This window comes from Sminthopsis crassicaudata, chromosome 3 (genome assembly GCF_048593235.1).
Source record: "Sminthopsis crassicaudata isolate SCR6 chromosome 3, ASM4859323v1, whole genome shotgun sequence".
In the NCBI taxonomy this organism is placed as follows: Eukaryota; Metazoa; Chordata; class Mammalia; order Dasyuromorphia; family Dasyuridae; genus Sminthopsis; species Sminthopsis crassicaudata.
In genome coordinates, this window is record NC_133619.1 from 148,803,320 (window position 1) to 148,823,436 (window position 20,117).

General features: G+C 31.1%; 1 protein-coding gene across 4 annotated transcripts in view; it reads right to left on the bottom strand.

The window, feature by feature from the left end:
• Positions 1 to 20,117, bottom strand: part of UGGT2 (UDP-glucose glycoprotein glucosyltransferase 2) — a 197,451-nt gene that overhangs the window by 85,073 nt on the left and 92,261 nt on the right. For all 4 annotated transcript variants that reach the window (XM_074299372.1, XM_074299374.1, XM_074299375.1 and 1 more), the window contains 5 exons: positions 10,110 to 10,274; positions 9,574 to 9,697; positions 9,351 to 9,449; positions 7,413 to 7,507; positions 3,365 to 3,571 (listed from right to left, as the gene is read on the bottom strand). In XM_074299372.1, the coding sequence (XP_074155473.1) occupies positions 3,365 to 3,571; positions 7,413 to 7,507; positions 9,351 to 9,449; positions 9,574 to 9,697; positions 10,110 to 10,274 (690 nt within the window). The remainder of the gene's footprint in view (positions 1 to 3,364; positions 3,572 to 7,412; positions 7,508 to 9,350; positions 9,450 to 9,573; positions 9,698 to 10,109; positions 10,275 to 20,117) is intronic.

The following is a 20,117-nucleotide window of genomic DNA, read 5'->3' on the forward strand; positions in this document are numbered from 1 at the left end:
AAAAAATGTTAACCAACTAGAAAAGCAGATAAAGAGTCTTAAAGACAAAAGTAACTCTTTGAAGCTTAGAATTGGGTAAGGAGAAGCCAGTGAAGCTATAAGAGACTAAGAAATAACAAACTAGAATATAATGAAAAAATAGAACAGAATATGAAATATCTAATAAGAAAAACAACAGATCTAGAGAATACATCAAGAAAAGAAAATATAAGAACAATTAGACTACCTGAAAGCTGTGACCAAAAAGAAACAATTTTGACAAAATAATGAAAGAAATAATGCAAGAAAATTGTCCTAGATTGATGAAACAGGAAGGAAAAGTAGAAATAGAAAAAAAATCCACTGATCACCACCTCAAAGAAAGAAATCCTTTGTAGAAAACACTTAGGCATATCACTGCCAAATTAAAAAAAAACAAAAACAAATCAAAGAGAAAATGTGCAAGAAAAGAAGAAAAAAACAAATCAAAAATGCTGGAGCTACAATTAGAATAGTACAGAATTTATCAGCAGCCACAGTAAAAGATTACAGGTCCTGGAAACAAACACCAGCAATCAAAACAACTAGGCCTATGGCCAAAAATATCATATCCAGAAAAGATATCTATAATTTTAAATGGAAAAAAATGGACATTCAATTGACATAATATAGCTTTTAGGGGAGACAGAAATAATTTTAAGGACCCCTGACCTTATGGGGCTTTTGTTCTAACAATAAATCAGTGATTCTAAATCTTCTGGCTTTGGAATCTGATCCTGAGGCCTTCTGATCTAAGAATATTATTGTTCTAATCATCTTGTGTATCATTGATTCTAAAGTCTTTTTGGTCTTAGGATAGTGCTATAAACATTGCTGTAAGATATGTAATCTACTGATCAGTGATATAACTAAATTCTTGAGACCACTCCTTGGTTCTACCCCAAGCCATAAAATTAGCATAGCAATGACATGAAGAATTGGATAAATTTGTCTCCTTGCTTCTGTTTCTTTGCTAAATTCTCTTGGAATTTAGACCATTTCAATTGGTGTTACAATTACAATAAATTTTGCCCCCCCACTTGGAAAAGGATTTAAGCCTGCAAATTCTTTTGAAACCCCTTATAATATCGATCTCTGACCCCAATCTTTTGGGATTTCTTCCCAACCTCAATACAATGAACTTGCAGATTTTCAGGACTTTATTTTAACCAAACCTGAACTCAATAGAAAATTTAACATACAAGAACCAATATCAAAGATCACTTTCAAGAACTTAACATGAATAAATTATTTATATTTTTCACATGCTTACAAATGACATTAGCAATTGGACAGCTCAAAAGAAAGACTGAGGCAGAGTTAAGGCAAAAACAGTAATTAAATTATACAAATGAGGTGCAGAGGAAGAATAGACACAGAGGCTTTAGGGGGAGAGGAAGGCTTATAGGTCTGAAAACCTACTCACATCAGTAATGGGTTAAGTAGGCAACACTACATATATATCATAACGGGTATAGTGCCTTCCAAAATCTATAAAGAAATGAGGGGGGAGGAATGGACAGAGGGGGAAGCAAAGGATGGGAGAAGAAGGGAGGGATGCGTGGCTGGGGGAGGTTAAGTAATAGCAAGGCAAGTTATGGAATAGAATTAAAGCAAAGAGTTAGCAGGGATAGGAAAGGGGTGCGTACATGTATGTGTGTGTGTATGTGCGCATGTGTGCACATGTATGTGTGTGTTTCATATGGGTATGGGGCAGGGAGGTATGTGTGTTTGTTTGCATGTGTATGTATATACTTATATATGTACACGTATATATCCTTGTGTAATTATGGCCTGCTTGGGGAAGGTGGATGGGATGAAAGGGAAAAAAAAAAGAATAAAGTAAAAAAAAAGTGCACAGCAGAGAACAAAAAAAACAATCTACAAGGAAGTAAAGATGGAAATACATGAATATAATTTCTTCTAATTTATTGGTATATATTTTGAATTCTTTCTGCTGAGCACATGACAAAATTCTATTTTGTTTTGTTTTCCTTTTCTGTTTTTATTCCGTTTTTTTATAATAAAATAAATTTTTAAAAATTTAGGTACCACTGTTTCCCATATAAACCTTCATTTACTATCTGAAGAAATGACAAAATTAATTACTGACTTTTAAAAATCAAAGCCTACAAATCTATCATTATGAAGTCTTAGCTATTAATAACTTTTAAACTCTAAGTATTATTTTAAAAATATTATATAAGTATTGATGCTTTCCTCGTAAAGCTTGTATTTTTTTTTAATAATTCAAGTTCAAATTAAAAATGCTCTCCTATTACATCAGTTTCAAAATCAAATTTATATTTCATAGATTCAGTTATTTGAATTCTAATTTCAAGATAATGCAGGTAGTAGCATAGTCTAATAGAAAGGACATTGAACTTAGAATAGACAGACTTAATAGCTTTTAAATTTACTAGCATGTGAGCTTGAAGTTAATACTAGACACTCCTCAGAAAAAAGTGAATAATGCTTTACCCCTCCTCAGTGACTTTCCAATACCTTTCCAAACTATTCCTTAATGTTGGAACTGTGCCCTATATTTCTAGAAGTAAGAAGATCATTCCAATTACTCCTATCAAATATTACAAATAGCATGGGAAAGACATGGAAATTACTCAGGACTTTTAAATACATTTCTACAGGTGCTATAATCTTCTATCCTGAATGCAGCTTTGATTCAAGTATATTCCCATGACATAGTCTAAGAGCCACATGTTTCATTTCTACCAGGTGTGTGACATTGGGGGAATTTTATGAATGGATTTCAGGCTCTTGTCCCATAAGGGCAGACTGGAGTAGCTATTCTCCATTCCACAGATGTACTTCAATTAAGCAATTGCAGATGTACTGCATTTAGTTAATATCTTTACCTTTCCTCCCAAATTTCCTTTTTTATTATGTGTTCTAAAAAGGACACTATCAATTTTACTAAACATATAAAGAGGCAACAAGTAAGATAACAGAGGTCTCATTCCTGGAACAATTTTAGCCTCCTTTCCTCTTTTTTTTTTTTTTTTTTTTTTTTTTTGTGAGGCATCTGAGGTTAAATGACTTGCCTAGGATCACACAACTAAGTAATATTTGTTTGATGCATGAATTGAACTTAGTTCTTCCTCACTTCAAATCTGGTGCTCTATCCACTGCACCATCTAGCTACCCTTCTTAAAACAATTTTAATCAATATATAGCAAATTAAATTTCACTTGATTATGTTACATGTGGAGATTATTTTTACTGATAATGCTTGTTTATTAATGCTTCCTAATATAACATGGTAAAAAATTCATGTATACATTTAAAATGAGGCATTTATATTTATTTCAAGCAAGCAGTTACTGACCGGAAGAAGGAATGTCTTTATTTTTGCTCCAGTGTGCAAGGCTTTAGATGTTTCTTCTTTTGCCAGTTTATTAAGAAAACTTCTTAAATAGCTATTTTCCTGTGTAAGAAAAGCTGCCAAAATCCCTCTAGAAATAACTGTGTTTGCTTCATTTATTTTTGATGTAGGATTATAAATAACTCCCAACCGAGTATGAATACTTGTTTTCTGTTAAATGACAAAAAAAATTACATAAAATTTAAAAATATACATCTTTTCTCCAACCTATTTGCTAGCTAGATCTTCTTAGAATAATACATTTTCTATGATTTTATTTATACATGTTATACTTTCATTAAAAAATAAATTATTATTTTGTTAGAGGAAAAAAGATATATTCAGTTGCAGTGTCATATCTACTTCATTACAAATGCTTAAACTGAAATGTATTAATCAAAGGAAATTTTGGAGGAGAAAAGGAAAGAAACATTTTAGCTATGAGAACACAAGAAGAAGCTGATTACTATTTATCACAGTGAACCTCATTTCCTTAATTTAAAAACATTCTTAATTTTGTAACTTTCAACAAAAACATTCAAATGCAAAAGTAAAATGAAAAATAATCATACAGAAATCTAAAAACTCAATTATTTATAATTAGTTTTAAAAGTATATATCAACTTAAACCAAATAATTCATAAAGACATATTGTTTACTTCTGTGTCTTCTCAATTTTAATCTGAGTATTTTTTCATTAGTGATATTCCAAGATTGGAGGAAGTCTGTATATGGTGGTTCTGACTTCTTCATTAGACATAGCTTCATATTTGTATGATTATATATTTCTTATTTTCTTATGATGTAAAAAATATTCTAATGGTACCATCCTCCTCCTATGACACCCTGGTTCAGTCGTGGAGTCATTTTTGATTCCTTCTTACTCCACTTTCATAACTCAGAAGTATCTCTAAAACATCTCTTTCCTCTGTTCCCTCAGTTTCTACCCAAACAGTTTGTATCTTTGTTTTGAATAATATTATCTTTCACATCAACTACTGCAATAGTACTACACTGGCCTCGCTGCTTCCAGTCTTTCTTCTTCTCTTTCCAATTCTTCCTTCATACAGTGAATTTATATTCACAAAATATGGATTTTCAATTCAATTCAATTTTTTTTTTAAAGGTAACCTATTCTTTTCTCCCTTTTCTATTGACTTATCTAATCAATTCATTGTCCATCTTCAGTCACTTTCCATGCTTAAAAATATTCATTGGTTCCCGATTGCTTCTAGGATAAAAAGATAAACACTAAGCTTGGCATTTGAAGCCTTCCACAATTACTTCCCTCTTCCATTTCCATTCTCTCTTCCAGTTATACTCTATTTTGAAGAACTGGCCTATTAGTTGTTCTCTGTACGTTACAGTGTTCCTTATGATTTGCATGGACTATTATGCCTGTACCAAGAATGGAAAGGTCCTCACTTAAAACTTTGCTAAATACTAAAATCTCAGGGTTGATTTTTATTTTTTTGCACCTGATTAATATTGTTTCCTATCTTAGATAACTACTTGATGAATTCTTAGGCCATGGTAACCCATTAAAAAAAGAAAATAAAAAATGCTGATTTTCAAAAAGGCTTCACCAATTAACAGATACATCACTATACATACTTATCAGTTCCTCAAAACATACTGGAGAAGAAATGGTGTCTTGTGTTTAATTTGCATTTATCTAAATATTAAAAGTTTAGATGAACTTTCAGGTGGTTATGGATAATACTGTTAACTTTGCATTCATAAAGAAAGGGAAGGTTGTATAATATATAATATGGTACATAATATAATAATTTCAGGCTATAGGATCTTAGTTCAAATATCTTTCTGTTATTTACTACATTTGTGACCTTGAGAAAACCACCTAAACTTTCTGTTCCTTCCTCTATAAAATGAATGAACTGGCTTAGAAGATTTTTATGATTTCTTTCACTTTTTATTTATGATCTTCTTTAAATCTACAGATTTTGGATAACAGATATCGCTGAGAAATTTATAAGAAAGCTTCTCCCTTTCCTTGTGGGTTTTAAAAATACTGCATACATTACTTTTTGTTTTGTGAAATCTCAATTATTTTACATAATCAAATTATTCTATTTGTGAATAGATGAGAACTTTCCTTCATAATTTTAATAAAAATTGCATTTCATTTTCAGTTCTTTTTCTAAATAGAAGATTGATGCACTTGAAATTTATTATAATAAATTGTATAAGATGTAGAATTAATCCCATTAACATTAGTTTAAGATTTGGAAATAGCAATTTCCCTATTTCCTATGATCAATGAACTCCAAATGCTGGAATACAATTGTGTTCTTATTGAATTTATTAAAACTTTTTACATAGTTATGACACTACTACTACTACTACTACTACTACTACTACTACTACAACAACAACTACTACTACTACTACTACTACTACTACTACTACTACTACTACTACTACTACTACTACTACTACTACTATACATATTTCTGGAATCCAAAATTATTTTCTATTTTTAAACATTCTTTCAACTGTTATGATGTTTTACAATTTAATATTCTATATTAGATTCTGGGATACTGTAAAACTTTTGGCATAAAAATAAAAGCCTACAGACATTCAGAAAAATGAATAAAGAACATTCATATTTCCTTTGGCTATTATGAGGGAAAGCTTGTCAAAAATTTATATCATTTCATACCATAAAAAGAGCATATGTCTAGTTTCTCAAGGCAAATTATCATGAGTTTCCAGCAAAGTCTGAACAGAAATTTAGTTTTTGTAGTAGATTATACATTTCCCTAATCTTTTTTTTTTTTTTTTTTTTTGGAACCATGAGCTTGGAGACGATTAATAATTGTCTACATGTCCAATAAGATGGTGACACATGAAATACAATATCTAAATACTAGGAGCATACTTATTTATATTTTTAAAATGATATATTAGTCCTTGTTAATAGAAGCAAAAATCCAGAGAGAAATATTTTAATTTCTTACATTATATGCTATAGTAGATTAGTGTTTTTTCAGTTAGCAAGCATTTTTAAAATTAAATATTTTATTTTCCAATTACATCTAAAACCATTTTAACATTCATTTAAAAAAATTTTGAGTTACAAATTCTCTGCCCCCTCCTCTCCCTTTTTCCCTTTTTGAAAGAACAAGCAAATTGATATTTATACACATATGCAATTATGCAAAACACATAATCATGTGTTATAGCTTTTCAATAACTATCATATAATACCTTCAGTCTTTTCTAGTCTAATTTCACTTTCTTGAATTTCTTGTCATATATCTGTATCTAGATTCCTTTCAGTTTTAATCACTCTTCTGAATGGGCTCTGGATTGTGAATGTTCTTTTTAAAATTTAAAATTCTGTGTATTTCTTCAAATTCTAAACTTAAAAAAAAATCAAATGTAGAACTTTACCTTCATCCCTATACAATTCAGTCTTATTAGTTTTGGTCTATCCTACTCTCAAATCTTTTTTACTCCTTCTAATGTATCACTTATTCTATAAATCTATAATCTGTCATATTTATAGATGACAAGCATGCCATTGATTAAAAAATATTGAATATATTTCAGATACTTCAAGCCAATAGAAATATGTCCTCTAACTGATGAGGACCTCAAGTCCAGTCCACCAGTTTCAAATCCACCTAAGAATACTATCTAAATCCATCTTAATCTAGCCTGTATTGTGTCATCTTCTTCATAAGATCACATTTTTTTTAAATGATGTTTTGCTGAAATCTAGGCATATTATGTTTGTAGCATTCTCTCAATCTACCATTGTGATTCTCATGTTTAAAAAAAAAAAAAAGGAAATGAGCTTAGTTTGACTTGATCTATTTTGGATGATACCATGCTGCTTTCATTACTTTAGTCTTCTGAAAATAGTTTTACCAATTAAATATGCAGAATAAAATGCTAAAAAATAAAATACAACAAAGCATACATGTTTTGTGTTAGTTGATAAGAGCTAAAATTTTTATACTGTGAACATCTAGAAACTCACCATGTGCTTCAAAGCATTTAAAAGTAGTTTTCTCCCTGATGGCTTATCAAAATCAGCAATAATCCAGATGGTGACTGCAGAAATTACATCTTTGTCTGAAAGTTACAAATAACTTAATAAAAAAACACTTTTGCAGTAAAGTCAAATATTTTCCAGATAATAAAATTTTAAAGAAGCTCAAGTCTAAAACCAAGTGATTTTTGCCTTAACATTTTTTTACATATGCTTTATAATTTCTATAATAGTTATTCATTTCACAAAATTTATGATGCAATAAACTCAGATACTAAAAAGGACTTAATTACTAAGCATATTATCAGTGATATAATTTTAGCAATGAAAGAAAATTTCATATTGGTCTTCTGACTTAATTCTAGTGTTGTCAAACTACATTGCCTTCTACCAGCATTCTTAGCAAAAGTTCAGGTATTTCCTTCATGCCTATATGACAGAACATAAAACCAAAACTTCTTAATAATCACATATAGTAAAACAATTTTTAATTTGCTTTTATAATTTTTTATCTTTGAATATATTTTTGCTATAGATTTATATGAAAGTAGAATGTATGGCTCAATAAAATTTTGCCATTATTGGTATAATATCTGAAAGGAATGCAACAAATAGAAATTAGAACCCAAGAAATGAACACAAAGTTTAATGGTAGATAGGGAAGAACAAAAATTTTCTCAATTGTGCAATTGTTTTCTAAGTTCTCTTGTGGGAATTGTGCTTAGCATAAGCAGTATTAATCAAGTCTTTTAAAAATAATTTCCTGGATTTATGATTAAATTTCTGATTTCTTCTATTCTGAGATCCCATAAGCTTAGTAATACTAGACAATTATTAATTTAGTTTAAATATACTTTAGAACATGTCCAACATTAATCCAGTATAACCTCCTTTTAAAAAGTCCAAGTAAATGAAGGGTGGGGAAAAAAAACAACAAAAAACCACCAAGGTCTTTTAGTTCTGATTTAATCATTGGCATAATTTATTGTGACTGTAATTAATACCTTTTAAAGGGATACTATATTGTTCTAATCCCATTACTATATCCCACCCCCAAATAAACAGCTTTTCCTATTTTGTTTTGATAGCCATTCCATTCACATAAGCTATAAATAGTAATTAATCCATTTATTAAAAAGCATTTTTTGGAAGAATATAAAGCCTAAAATTTGGAAGTAAGAGAGGTTTTAGAAATTTATCTATTCCAACTCATGTTTTTATATATATATATATCTATCTATCTATCTATCTATCTATCTATATATATATATATATAGCATTTTAGGGAGCAGAGTGACTTTAGTTGCCATTTATAAGAAGATAATAAACATCAGTAGTAATTGGATCAGACTAATCTTGTTCTAAAATTGATTTACATAGGAAAGGAACATCATTATTATGGGGTTTTTGAGGGGTTGGGGAAAAAGGAGGAATCTGTCATGGAAAGGCTAATTGTAAGTACAGTAACATAAAGAATAAACTAGTAGCAGTTCCAGTCCTTTTATTTTCCCCCTTTGTTACCTACATACCTAAAATCCTCCCTATTTATTGTGCTTGACCTTCTTCCAGGAGCCTAAGCTCATTCTGAGTTTGTTTAATCATTTAGACTGTCCACTGATTATCCTAATTCTCAAATCTTATGGATAAAATTCATTTTTTTAAATGGAAAAAATGCCATTTATTGATAAAGAACTTCATTAATACTCATTACCAAACTATGATATCAAGAAAGAGGTAATTGTTCTTGTTTTATAGAAAAGCTCCAGAGCTTTCATTGTCCTGAGTTAACACTTCAAATTTTCAATAAAGTCAAGACTTTCTAGTCAAAATAGCCAGAATAAAATTGTGCTACATACAACAAGTGACTTTTAGAAAAGTTACAATTTTTTTGCTATGCTATTATAAATGTGAACACAAACATATTACCTTTTCTGGATAAATAATACATGCTCTCTGCAATTATGGCACTCTTGTCTTGTGAATCCAAGAAAGAGAAAGTAGTGAAATCTTCAATATCAACAGTCACTGAAAAATTTCATGTTATATTAAAATTAGTAAAAAAAAACCAAAAAACAAACAAACAAACAAAAAAACATTAAAAGCACAGGCAAGAAGTGCTAATGGAAAAGAAATTAATAGATGGTTTTACCTGAGGTAGGTATTAAATTAAGGTACTGCCTTTTGTTTCCCAAAATAATAGGATTCATACGAGGTACGATATTATCCTGATCCATGAGAAAATTTATCACATCCATTTCATCATTTAACAAGCCCTGTAATAAATTTTTCTTTATTTAAATAACTTCAAAATATATAGTTAAGAAATTTTCTATAATTGAAACCTAGATATTATAGTACATATAAATATAATTTATGCCATTGCTTAGCATAAACATTTTAAGATTATTTGATAAAAATAAATTAATGAATGTGTATCATCTATACGATTTTAGGATTTTCAATAAAATATAAGAATTTTTCCTTCTTCATTAAATTAATATTAAATATAATTATATAGCCCAGAAAATCTTAAGAGTTAAATTAATAAAATATATTAACTTTTAAATTAAGATCGAATCATTAAAGATAAACTTAACTTTAAATATTTATGAAATAATGCTATTAAATTTATTATTAACATAACAAACCATTTTCATCTTATTTCTTCAGAAAATCTAAACATACCATAAAAACTGCCCTTTGCAAGAATCCAGCTGTGTTCATAATCCTTTGTAGAATGATTTTATCTAATTCTTTGGAATCCATTTCTTCAATGGTAAAGGGCTCACCATTAAATAATGCTTGAGGCAAAGGACCAAGTCCAGTCTTTTTATAAAACGTAATTCCGGCCTATTCAAGATTATAAGGAAATTAAATAGATGGTTAACTACTTAGAAACAGGTACTAATAAGATACAGAAAACACTAAGAATTTAATGTAATTCAGTTCATTTTTAGAAGTTATAAAGATTATTTAGAATCTGATCATTTTGAACTGATATTTTTCCACATTTTTTAATCTAAATAAATTAATCTAAATTTTATAAAGTTTAAAAAACATGTACACATATTAAAAAAATACTACATAATGATATTTCATAACTACAGCATAGTCACATAAAACATTCTTTAAATATGAATTTTAAATACAGCACAGTCACATAAAAACATTTTTAAAATATGAATCTTCCAAAATTCCAAAAAAATTTTTTTTCAAGATTGGTGATTTCATCAATATAGGTAGTTCTCTCTAAATGTTCAAGTTACTGTCTTTCAGAATGTTTGTTCTAGCTGTGTCTACTGATGTACTATCTCAATATCTTATATCAATAGCAATTCATCAACCTTATATATTTAAATTAAACATTAAACTGTATGTGATATTTATTAATTTAAAAATTATTAGGCAACTTTTTACTCACTATTTTTCTTAAGTCAAAACGCTAAACTTATTTTCTAAAAAATTTTTTTTTGGTTCAAAGATAATTTAATAATAATTTCATTTCATTTAGATAACTTAAGATCATCATGAACATTAACCATACTATATTATAATCTAGAGGCATCTGAAGGAATTATTAAAATATAGAAGGCTTATCCTAATGTAAGACATTAGTCTTGCATTAAAGTAGCCTCAGTCATACTTTGATAATTTTTTAGTCTGTTTTCTTAATAGTTTCTACCTTCTGCTGCCAGCTGTCATGTGTTCCTCTTATTAGTCCTACTGTTGCCAATCTCTCTTATGTTTACTTTTTTGCACAATTGTTTGCACAATTTTCCTATGAGTCAGAGTAAATTGATTTTGCGACCAATGTTTGTCACTGAAAGAATGTTTCACTTATTCTTAGCTATATTCCTGAAATCTTATGATGTTATTTATATGCTATATTTTTATTTTGTATTTTATATGCATCTATTTTAAAAGGACGTGAATTGCTTTATAAATGTTAGCTAATTAAGTGTAATGACATTCTTTGGAATTCTATATTATATGGAAATAATTAGTCACTGCCAGAGTCCTTAGGAGACTGATTCTTCACTTGGAAGATGGTCATCTATCTGAGAACCAATGGGACTTCAGAAAGAGTCAAGGAACAGTGGATATCATCTTCAATGCTGGACAACTCCAGGAGAAATGCCAGCAGTAGAACAGTACGCAATCACAGTTGTGAGAGCTTGTGGAAGAGTGCAGGCCTGGAGAAATTCACCTGTACCTATGGCAGCAAGCTTACACAGGTTCTGGATGACGGACAATGCTCTGGTGCTTTTGCAGTCGCCAGTGGAATGAAGCAGAGCTGGGCACTTGCTCCTGTGCTTTTTAGCAGGATGTTTTCAGCAGTGTTCTTAGTTGCCCTCACTGAGGACAAGAACGGTATTAAGATCAGCTACTGCCCTGGGGACAAATCCCTTAAGCCAAGAGGAAGGGCAGAAAGGGCTTTTTGTTCAGAGATGACTGCGTACTCAATGCAGCCTTCAGGGCCTAGATGCCCCAGAACAGGCCACTTGTGCTAATTTTGGCCTGACAACATCAAGAAAACAGAGGTTCTCTACCGACCAGTACTACAGCGTTCTTACATGGAATCGTCAGCTATAGTAAGGGGGAATTCTGAATTCTCTGGCTAAGTTCCTCTCCCTTGGAAGGTCACTTTCCAGGGACGTGCATGGGTGATGCTGATATATGCAATGCCAGAGCTAACCCAGTGCTTGGGAGACTTGTAAGGAAAGTGCCTGAGAGAAGAGGTATTAGGCTTCCCACCAGAATGAAAGCCTACCGAGCCACTGTGCTGACCTTATTGTGTGTGAAACCTGAACAGTCCATGCCTAGAAATTGAGTCATTTCAATAGAACCAGAAGATCTCTGTACACTTCAATGTTGTATGAAGATATATTCTGATGGAAGTGGATATCTTCAACATAAAGAAGATCCAACTCACTTCCAGTTGATCAATGACAGAAATAACTGCACCCAGAGAAGGAACACTGGGAAGCGAATGTAAATTGTTAGCACTATTGTTACTAGATAACATTTTTTTTTTTACATTTATTGTTACTAGATAGAAATAAACATCAGATGTGGAATTTGAACCCAGCTCCTCTGTTTTTTGAGCCAGTCTTTCTTTCACTGCACACATGATTTCATTTCTGCTTTTGGCTCTCCAGCACACAGCACAGGACCTGGCCCAGGGTAGGCATTTATTAAGAATTGTTGATTGATTGATTGGAGCAAGCAATGGCCTTGGAGTCAGAACTAACCTGAGTTCCAATTCCACCTTCAGACTCTGCAATAATGAAATGTTTTGTTATGCAACTCTTGGAGCCATCATAGAAGAATTATTTGTTTTAAAATAATTCTTTAACCAGTACTGTGCCAAGAGGCAATTATTTACATTGAGCCAGTCTTAAAGGAGTTCATGTTCTAATGAGAGAGGTAGCATACAAACATCTCCATGGGTCTATCTACCCAGGTTACTTATACCTTCGGAAGCTAATAATTAATGTGCAACAAGAAAATGGTATTTACACACATATATTGTATCTAGGTTATATTGTAACACATGTAAAATGTATGGGATTGCCTGTCATCGGGGGGAAGGGGTGGAGGGAGGGGGAGGATAATTTGGAAAAATGAATACAAGGGATAATATTATAAAAAAATTACTCATGCATATATACTGTGGAAAAAATTCTAAATAAAAAAAATTAAAATTAAAAAAAATCCTTTTTGAGTTCTAAGAGAAAAAAAAAAAGAAATTGAGTCATTTCCATTTAAATTGTCTTGGAAAGATTGTGAAGATCATCGGGCAAGACAGAGGCACTGAACACCGAGGTCCTTTGTTGGGCTGAATTGCCAAGCTTTTAAATTATTGCAGAGTGCAGCACCTGCGAGTAGGCCACACTCTGAGTGCCAAAAGTAACTTTGTCTATGTTAGAGAAAACTCACGCAAGGTAAATGTTCCCATGGAGGGCAGAACAAGGGATACAAAGACACTCTTACATCTCTCTGAAGAACTCTGGATGGATTGTGAGACACGGGAGTCACTTATGGCATGCCCACATCAAAGAGGGCACTGTGCTCCAGGAACAAAGAGGATTGAAGTAGTTCAAAAGAAACATGAGATGCATAACTGCAGACCCACCTCCTCTCCAAATGTTCATATAGACTATTTGTGCCTCACCTCTAGTATAGCCTCCTAAACATGTTTTGTTCAGGCCAGGCACAGTCGGAGTCAATGAATCTTGATCCCAATTAGGTATGAAAGACAACAGTGAGGTAGCTATATTCCTTAAATCTTAGCATGTTGCTTTATATGCTTGGTATGTATCTCAAAATGACTTGAATGGCTTTACAAATATTAGCTCATTAAAGCTAATGACATCCTTTAAAACTTTCAATTATTTGGAGATAAACAGCATAATTCTTTTTAATGAATCATTTACTCAGAGATAACTTAGAATGTGACTGACTTTAATTTCAATTTTAAAAGTTCATTAAGTACCTACTAGGTGTCTGGCACTATGCCAAACACTGGGGATTAAAAAAAAAAGGCAAAGCACAGTTTATCATCAAGGAGCTCACAATTTAATAGGGGAGACAACAGGCAACTAAATATATAAAAAGTGAGCAGTATACATGATAAAGAGGAAATAAAAATCAAAAGGCACTGGAATTAAGACTTATTAGGGAAGGCTTCTTGTAGGAGGTGGGATTTTAGTTGAGACTTAAAGGAAGCCAGGGAGGTCACTGACTGGAGAAGGAGGGGGAGTGGAAAAGTGAGACCATTCCAGGCATGAGGGATGGACAAAGAAATGCTCAGCACTGAAAGACTGAGTATCTTGTTTGCAAAACAGCCAGGAAACTAGTTTCATTGGATTGACTATGCATCTCTCCTATTTAAGAAATTTAATGGCTCCTCATGGCCCTTAAGATAAAATACAAATTTCTTTGTGTGGCATTAAAAGACACCCTGAAGTCTGGTTCCTGCCTATTGTCCTGGGAAGATTACATTTTCTTTCCCCTCATACAAAGTTCCTAGAAAGAATGCTTTTCCTGCAGTTTTCTACATATAGAACTCTTATATCCTCCCTTCATTCTTCACATATCCTCCATCCTCTCTCCACCTCTTGTGACTCTTTCAACTCCTCTCCCAGCTTAGCTGAAATGCCTGAACTTGGCAGGCCTTTCCTTATTCTTCCCCCCCCTCCCCAAAATCTCTAAACTAAAATACTCTGAAGAGTACAGGAACTAACTATAACTTCAGACAACTGAAGATAAATTATCTTTCCTATTACTCAGCATGGAAGCCATTTTTTCCCCTCTTAATTATACTTTTTTCAAATAAGGGAGAGCATTTTGGGCAGTGTGTTTGTGTGAGGGGATACTTTGGGAAATGATAGTGATGTAAAAAAAAAGTCCATAAAATACAATTTTTAAAAAAGAACCCAAACCTAAGAGACAAAGGCTAGAGAATAAGAGGTGAAAGGAAATAATTAGAGAAGTTATGGCTTCTGAAAAAAAAGGGAGATAAAGTATTTTTTTTTTAACTAAATTTCATCAAACTTACCCGCATATGTTTTATCTACCTTATTAAACTATAAATTTCTTTAGGCCATTATTTATATAAAACCTTATTCTTCATAGAGTATAGATATATGTATATATTTCTCCTTTTCAATTCAACAAATATTTATGAAGTACTGTTTTATCAGATACTTCATAAATATTTGTTGAATTGAAAAGGAGAAATATATACATATATCTATAACACATATAAAACATAACTTAAATGATAAATACATTCAAGAAATATAAAATATTGTACTCTATGAAGAATAAGGGTAGAAGAGAAGCTTTCCTAACTGGCAGAATATAAAGCTTTATGGAAGAAGTGGTACTTGGCAGTTAGAAAATGATAAAAATTTAGCCAGCAACAATAAGGAAGACAGACATTTAGGCATAAAGAACTATATCAGTATGGCTTTGAACACAATGTGTAGTATTTATTATGAAGACTTTTTTGAAATAAGAATTTATTGCTTTTTATTTTGAATCCTCTCATGTTCTGCTGTATACATGGCAATTTTTTTTCTCTTTCTATTCCATATTTAAGTTTTAAATAAACAAATTAATTTTAAAATTAAAATTTAAAATTTAATTAATTAATTAAAATTAATTTAAAATTAAAAAAAAACAAAAACAGAACTATGTCAATAAAAAAGGATCCTGAAAAGATACTTAAGGGATAAGGAAAAGTGTAATCTATTTAAAGTGCAATATAAATGGAAAAGTAAAGTGAGAAAAGGATGTAACTCTCTGATAACAAATTTTGGAAGGCCTTGAATGCCAAGCATTCCATTCATTGGCAGCCACAAGAAGCTCTGTGTTTTGGTCTCAAACAGAAGATTAACAAGAAATTGAAAAAAAAAAACTTCATTAACATTAGCCCCCAGTATAGGAAAATGAAACTTTTCATTTATCTAAAACCACCATCAAACATTATATGTAATAGGGATAAGCTAGAAGTATTTCCAATAACATCGGGGTAAAACAAGAATGCCCATTATTATTCAATATTGTTCTAGATGTTAGCTTTAGCAATAAAAGAAAAAGATAGTTAAGGAATTAGAGTAAGCAATGAAGAAACAAAGCTATCATTCTTTGAAGATGATAAGATGGTATATTTAGAGAATCCTAGAGAATCAACTAAAAAACAACTTGGAATAACTAACAACAAATAAAGTTGCATATAAAACAAACTCACATAAATATTGGAATTTCTATATATTACCAACAAAACCCAGTAGCAAGAAACAAAAAGAGAAATCTCATTTAAAAAAAAAACTGGAGATAATATAAATATTTGGGAAATTATCTGCCAAGACAAATTCAGGAACTATATGAATACAATTACAAAACACCTTTCACATAAATAAAGTCAGATTTGAACAACTGGGAAAATATCAACTATTTATAAGGAGGCTGAGCAAATATAATAAAAATTACAATTCTATCTAAATAAATCTAATAAGTAACATACCAATCAAAGTACCAAAATTATTTTATAGGCTTGAAAAAATAATAACAAAATTCATCTGGAGGGAAAAAAAATCAAGAATATCAAGAATGTTAATGAAAAAAATTCAAAGGAAGACAGCTTAGGCATATCAGACCTAAAACTAAATCACAAAGTGGCAGTCATCAAAACCATTTGGTGCTGGCTAAGAAAGAGTGGTAGATCAATGCAATAGGTTAGGTGTACAAGACATAATTGTCCATGATTATAATAATCTACTGTGGAAAACCTCCAAACTCCAGCTTTTGTGTTAAGAGCTCATTATTTAGTGGGAAAATTGGAAAATAGAATGGCAAAAACAAGTTATAGGTCAATATCTCACATCCTATATCAAGATAAGATTGAAATGGGTTAATGATTATAATATTACAAGCAAATAGGAATAGTCTACCTGTCAGATCTTTGGAGAAGGGAGGAATTTAAGGCCAAAGAAGAACTAGAGAACACTATGAAATGCAAACTGGATAATTACATTAAATTGAAAAGTTAGTGCACAAATAAAAGTAATGCAGCCAAGATTAGAAGGGATGCAGAAAACTGGGAAATAATTTTTATAGCCAGTGTTTCTGATAAGTGCCTCATTTCTAAAATATATGAGAACTAAGACAACTTTATAACAATACAAACAAGCATTCCTCAATTGATAAATGGTCAAAGGATGTGAACAGATAATTTATACATGAAGAAATTAAAGCCATTTGTGGTCACAAGAAAAAAAAAAGATCTAAAACACTATTGATTAGAGAAATGCAAATTAAAACAACACCTAGATACAACCTCATACCTATCAGAGTGGCTAAGATGACAGGAAAAGATAATGATAAATGTTGGAGGGGATGTGGGAAAACTGGAACACTAATATACTGCTGGTGGAATTGTGAATATATCCAATCACTCTGGAGAGCAATTTGGAACTACGCCTAAAGGACTTTCCTCAAATTGTGCCTATCTTTTGATCCAGCAGTGTCTCTATTAGAGCTAGATTCCAAAGAGATCATAAAAGAAGGAAAAGGAAATGTGCAAAAATGTTTGCAGCAGCTTTTTTGTAGTCGCAAAGAAATGGAAACTGAGTGTATGTCCATCATTTGGGGAATGGCTAAATAAGTTATAATTTGTGAATGAAATGTAATATTATTGTTCTATAAGAAATGATGAGCAGGCTGATTTCAGAAAATCTTGGAAAGGCTTACATGAACTAATGCTAAGTAAAGTCAAGAGAACTAGGAAAATATTTTCACAGTAACAGAAATATCACGCGATGATCAACTACAATACTTAGCTCTTCTCAGCAATATGGTGTTCTAAGACAATTCTAATAGAGTTGTGATGGAAAATGCCATCTACCTCTGGAGGAAAAACTATGGAGATTGAATATAGATTGAAGCATACTATTTTCACCTTTTTATTTCTTCTGTTTTTTTTTCTTTCTCATGTTTTTTCCCTTTTGTGCTGATTTTTCTTTTACAATATGACAAATATTAAAAATGTATATATATAACATATCATTATTACTTGCTGTCTTGGGGAAGTGAAAGGGAAGGAAGAGAAGAGAGAAAAAATTCAGAACTCAAAATCTTAGAAAAATGAATGTTGAAAAATATCTGTACATATACTTGGAAAAATAAAATACTGTCGAGGGGAAAATAGAAAGTGAAGCTTTTAAAAAAATAAATTAAGAAAGCTAATAAAAGCACAAATGTGATTTATGGCTTAAGAATATGTGTATTTATATACTAAAGGTTATTGCTATCAAAGCTTTAGCTATGGTAAATATAAGAAGGACAAGGGGAAAATATTTGCAACATTAATTTGTAGTAGAAATTAGGAACTATTTGTGCATAAACTGACAAAGTAAGCACAAAATTACCATGTTAGAATAGAAGCTTGGTTGGAATTATTTATGAGAATCAGGGAAAGTATATAAAAGTGGAGATGAATGGAAAGGCACTGAGTTACCACTGCACAATTCTGAACAAGCCTTGACCTTTTTTCTGGATTTGTGTCCAGTTTCAATGATTAAATAAGTTATGACTCAAGATTCTGGCTATATCAGGAACAAATAAAATCTCTCAGTTCTTCCTGATGATGGCAAATGTGATTTTGAGATTTCTATCAAAGGCAGTCTCAAGAAGGAAAAACCCCCTTTTGCTAATTTGCTTCATTTTGCTAATTTCTACCACAAGTGCCAAGAGCTGCCAACCCGTTTTAAGCTCCACAGATGTGAATGTAAAATTATTGGAATATTGTAAAGACAACTTAAAATTTTTTTTGGATGCAACTATTCAAATAAATTAAAAATAGCATCGTTTTAAGTGCTCCCATTACATACATTAAAATTTTCAGCAAATCTGCTTTAGTTACTGGATTTATACTCTTTTCTAGATTTAATTTTAGAATCACAAGAACATTTTAACCTAGAAAGGAAAAACTAAGCACTTTAAATAAATTAATTTCATAAAACCATTATAATTTATGTGAAAATATCTTTTATAGTATACTACAGAAAGACACATTAACTTTATCTTAACATTGCTAGAAACATAATGCAAAAATACTATAATTATAAATCTTAAATATCTCTAAAGGAAAATAACTGAAGGTACATTTCTCTTAGTATCCTATAATTTGCAAACAATAAAAGTAATAATTTAACTTTTTACCATGAGAATTCATAAATAACTTGAATACTTCAAAAGATCTATGATTTTAGCTGAAGGTTTTCCTCCCACCAATGCAGACCAGAACACTAGTATACCTTAGTAGATCGTTTCTTGAATTTTTTTGTGACCAAAAATTATACATTTATTAGTGGACAGACTTCTGGTGAGACACCTCTCCACATTTAGCTATCTCACTCTGGGATTACAAACACAGAGAATGTTACCAAGTTTTCTAGCATGACAAAATATATTAGAGATTATGATTGACTTTCATAGTTTCTAAGAACACAGGGTTACCACACTATGATTAATTTTTAAATAATTCTATGGATATTTTTATCTCATCAGTGTGAATCATCAATGATGTAAGCTAGAAATTATCTAAGGCTCTCTCACACTATATAACTCTTGCCCATATTTACTAAAAATCTTCTACAGAGGTTATTCAAGAATCTTTTTTTAGATTTCTTGACACTGTAGTTGAAACATATTATGAGACCTTTCTGATCCCCTAAACTGCCAGCGACTTATTTCTCCTCATCCCCTCCAGATAATCTTATATTTCTGTTATATATAATTACATGTGTACATATTTCTCCAGTAGAATGGAGGCTTCTTTTTGTAGTAGCAAAGAATTGGAAAATAAGTAGATGTCCATCAATTGGGGAATGGCTCAATAATTTGTGGTATATGAAGGTAATGGATATTATTGTTCTATGATGAATAAGCTGATTTTAGAAAGGCCAGGAAAGATTTACATAAATTGATGCTGAGCAAAACAAGCAGAACCAGGAATACACTGGACCTGAACAATAACAGAAAGAAAATGCAATGATCATGTTCTTCTCAGTGGTTCAGTGATCCAAGGCAACCCCAATAAAGTTTGGATAAAAAAACCCATCTACATCCAGGAAAAGAACTAGGGAGATTGAATGTAAATCAAGCATGCTACATTCACTTCTT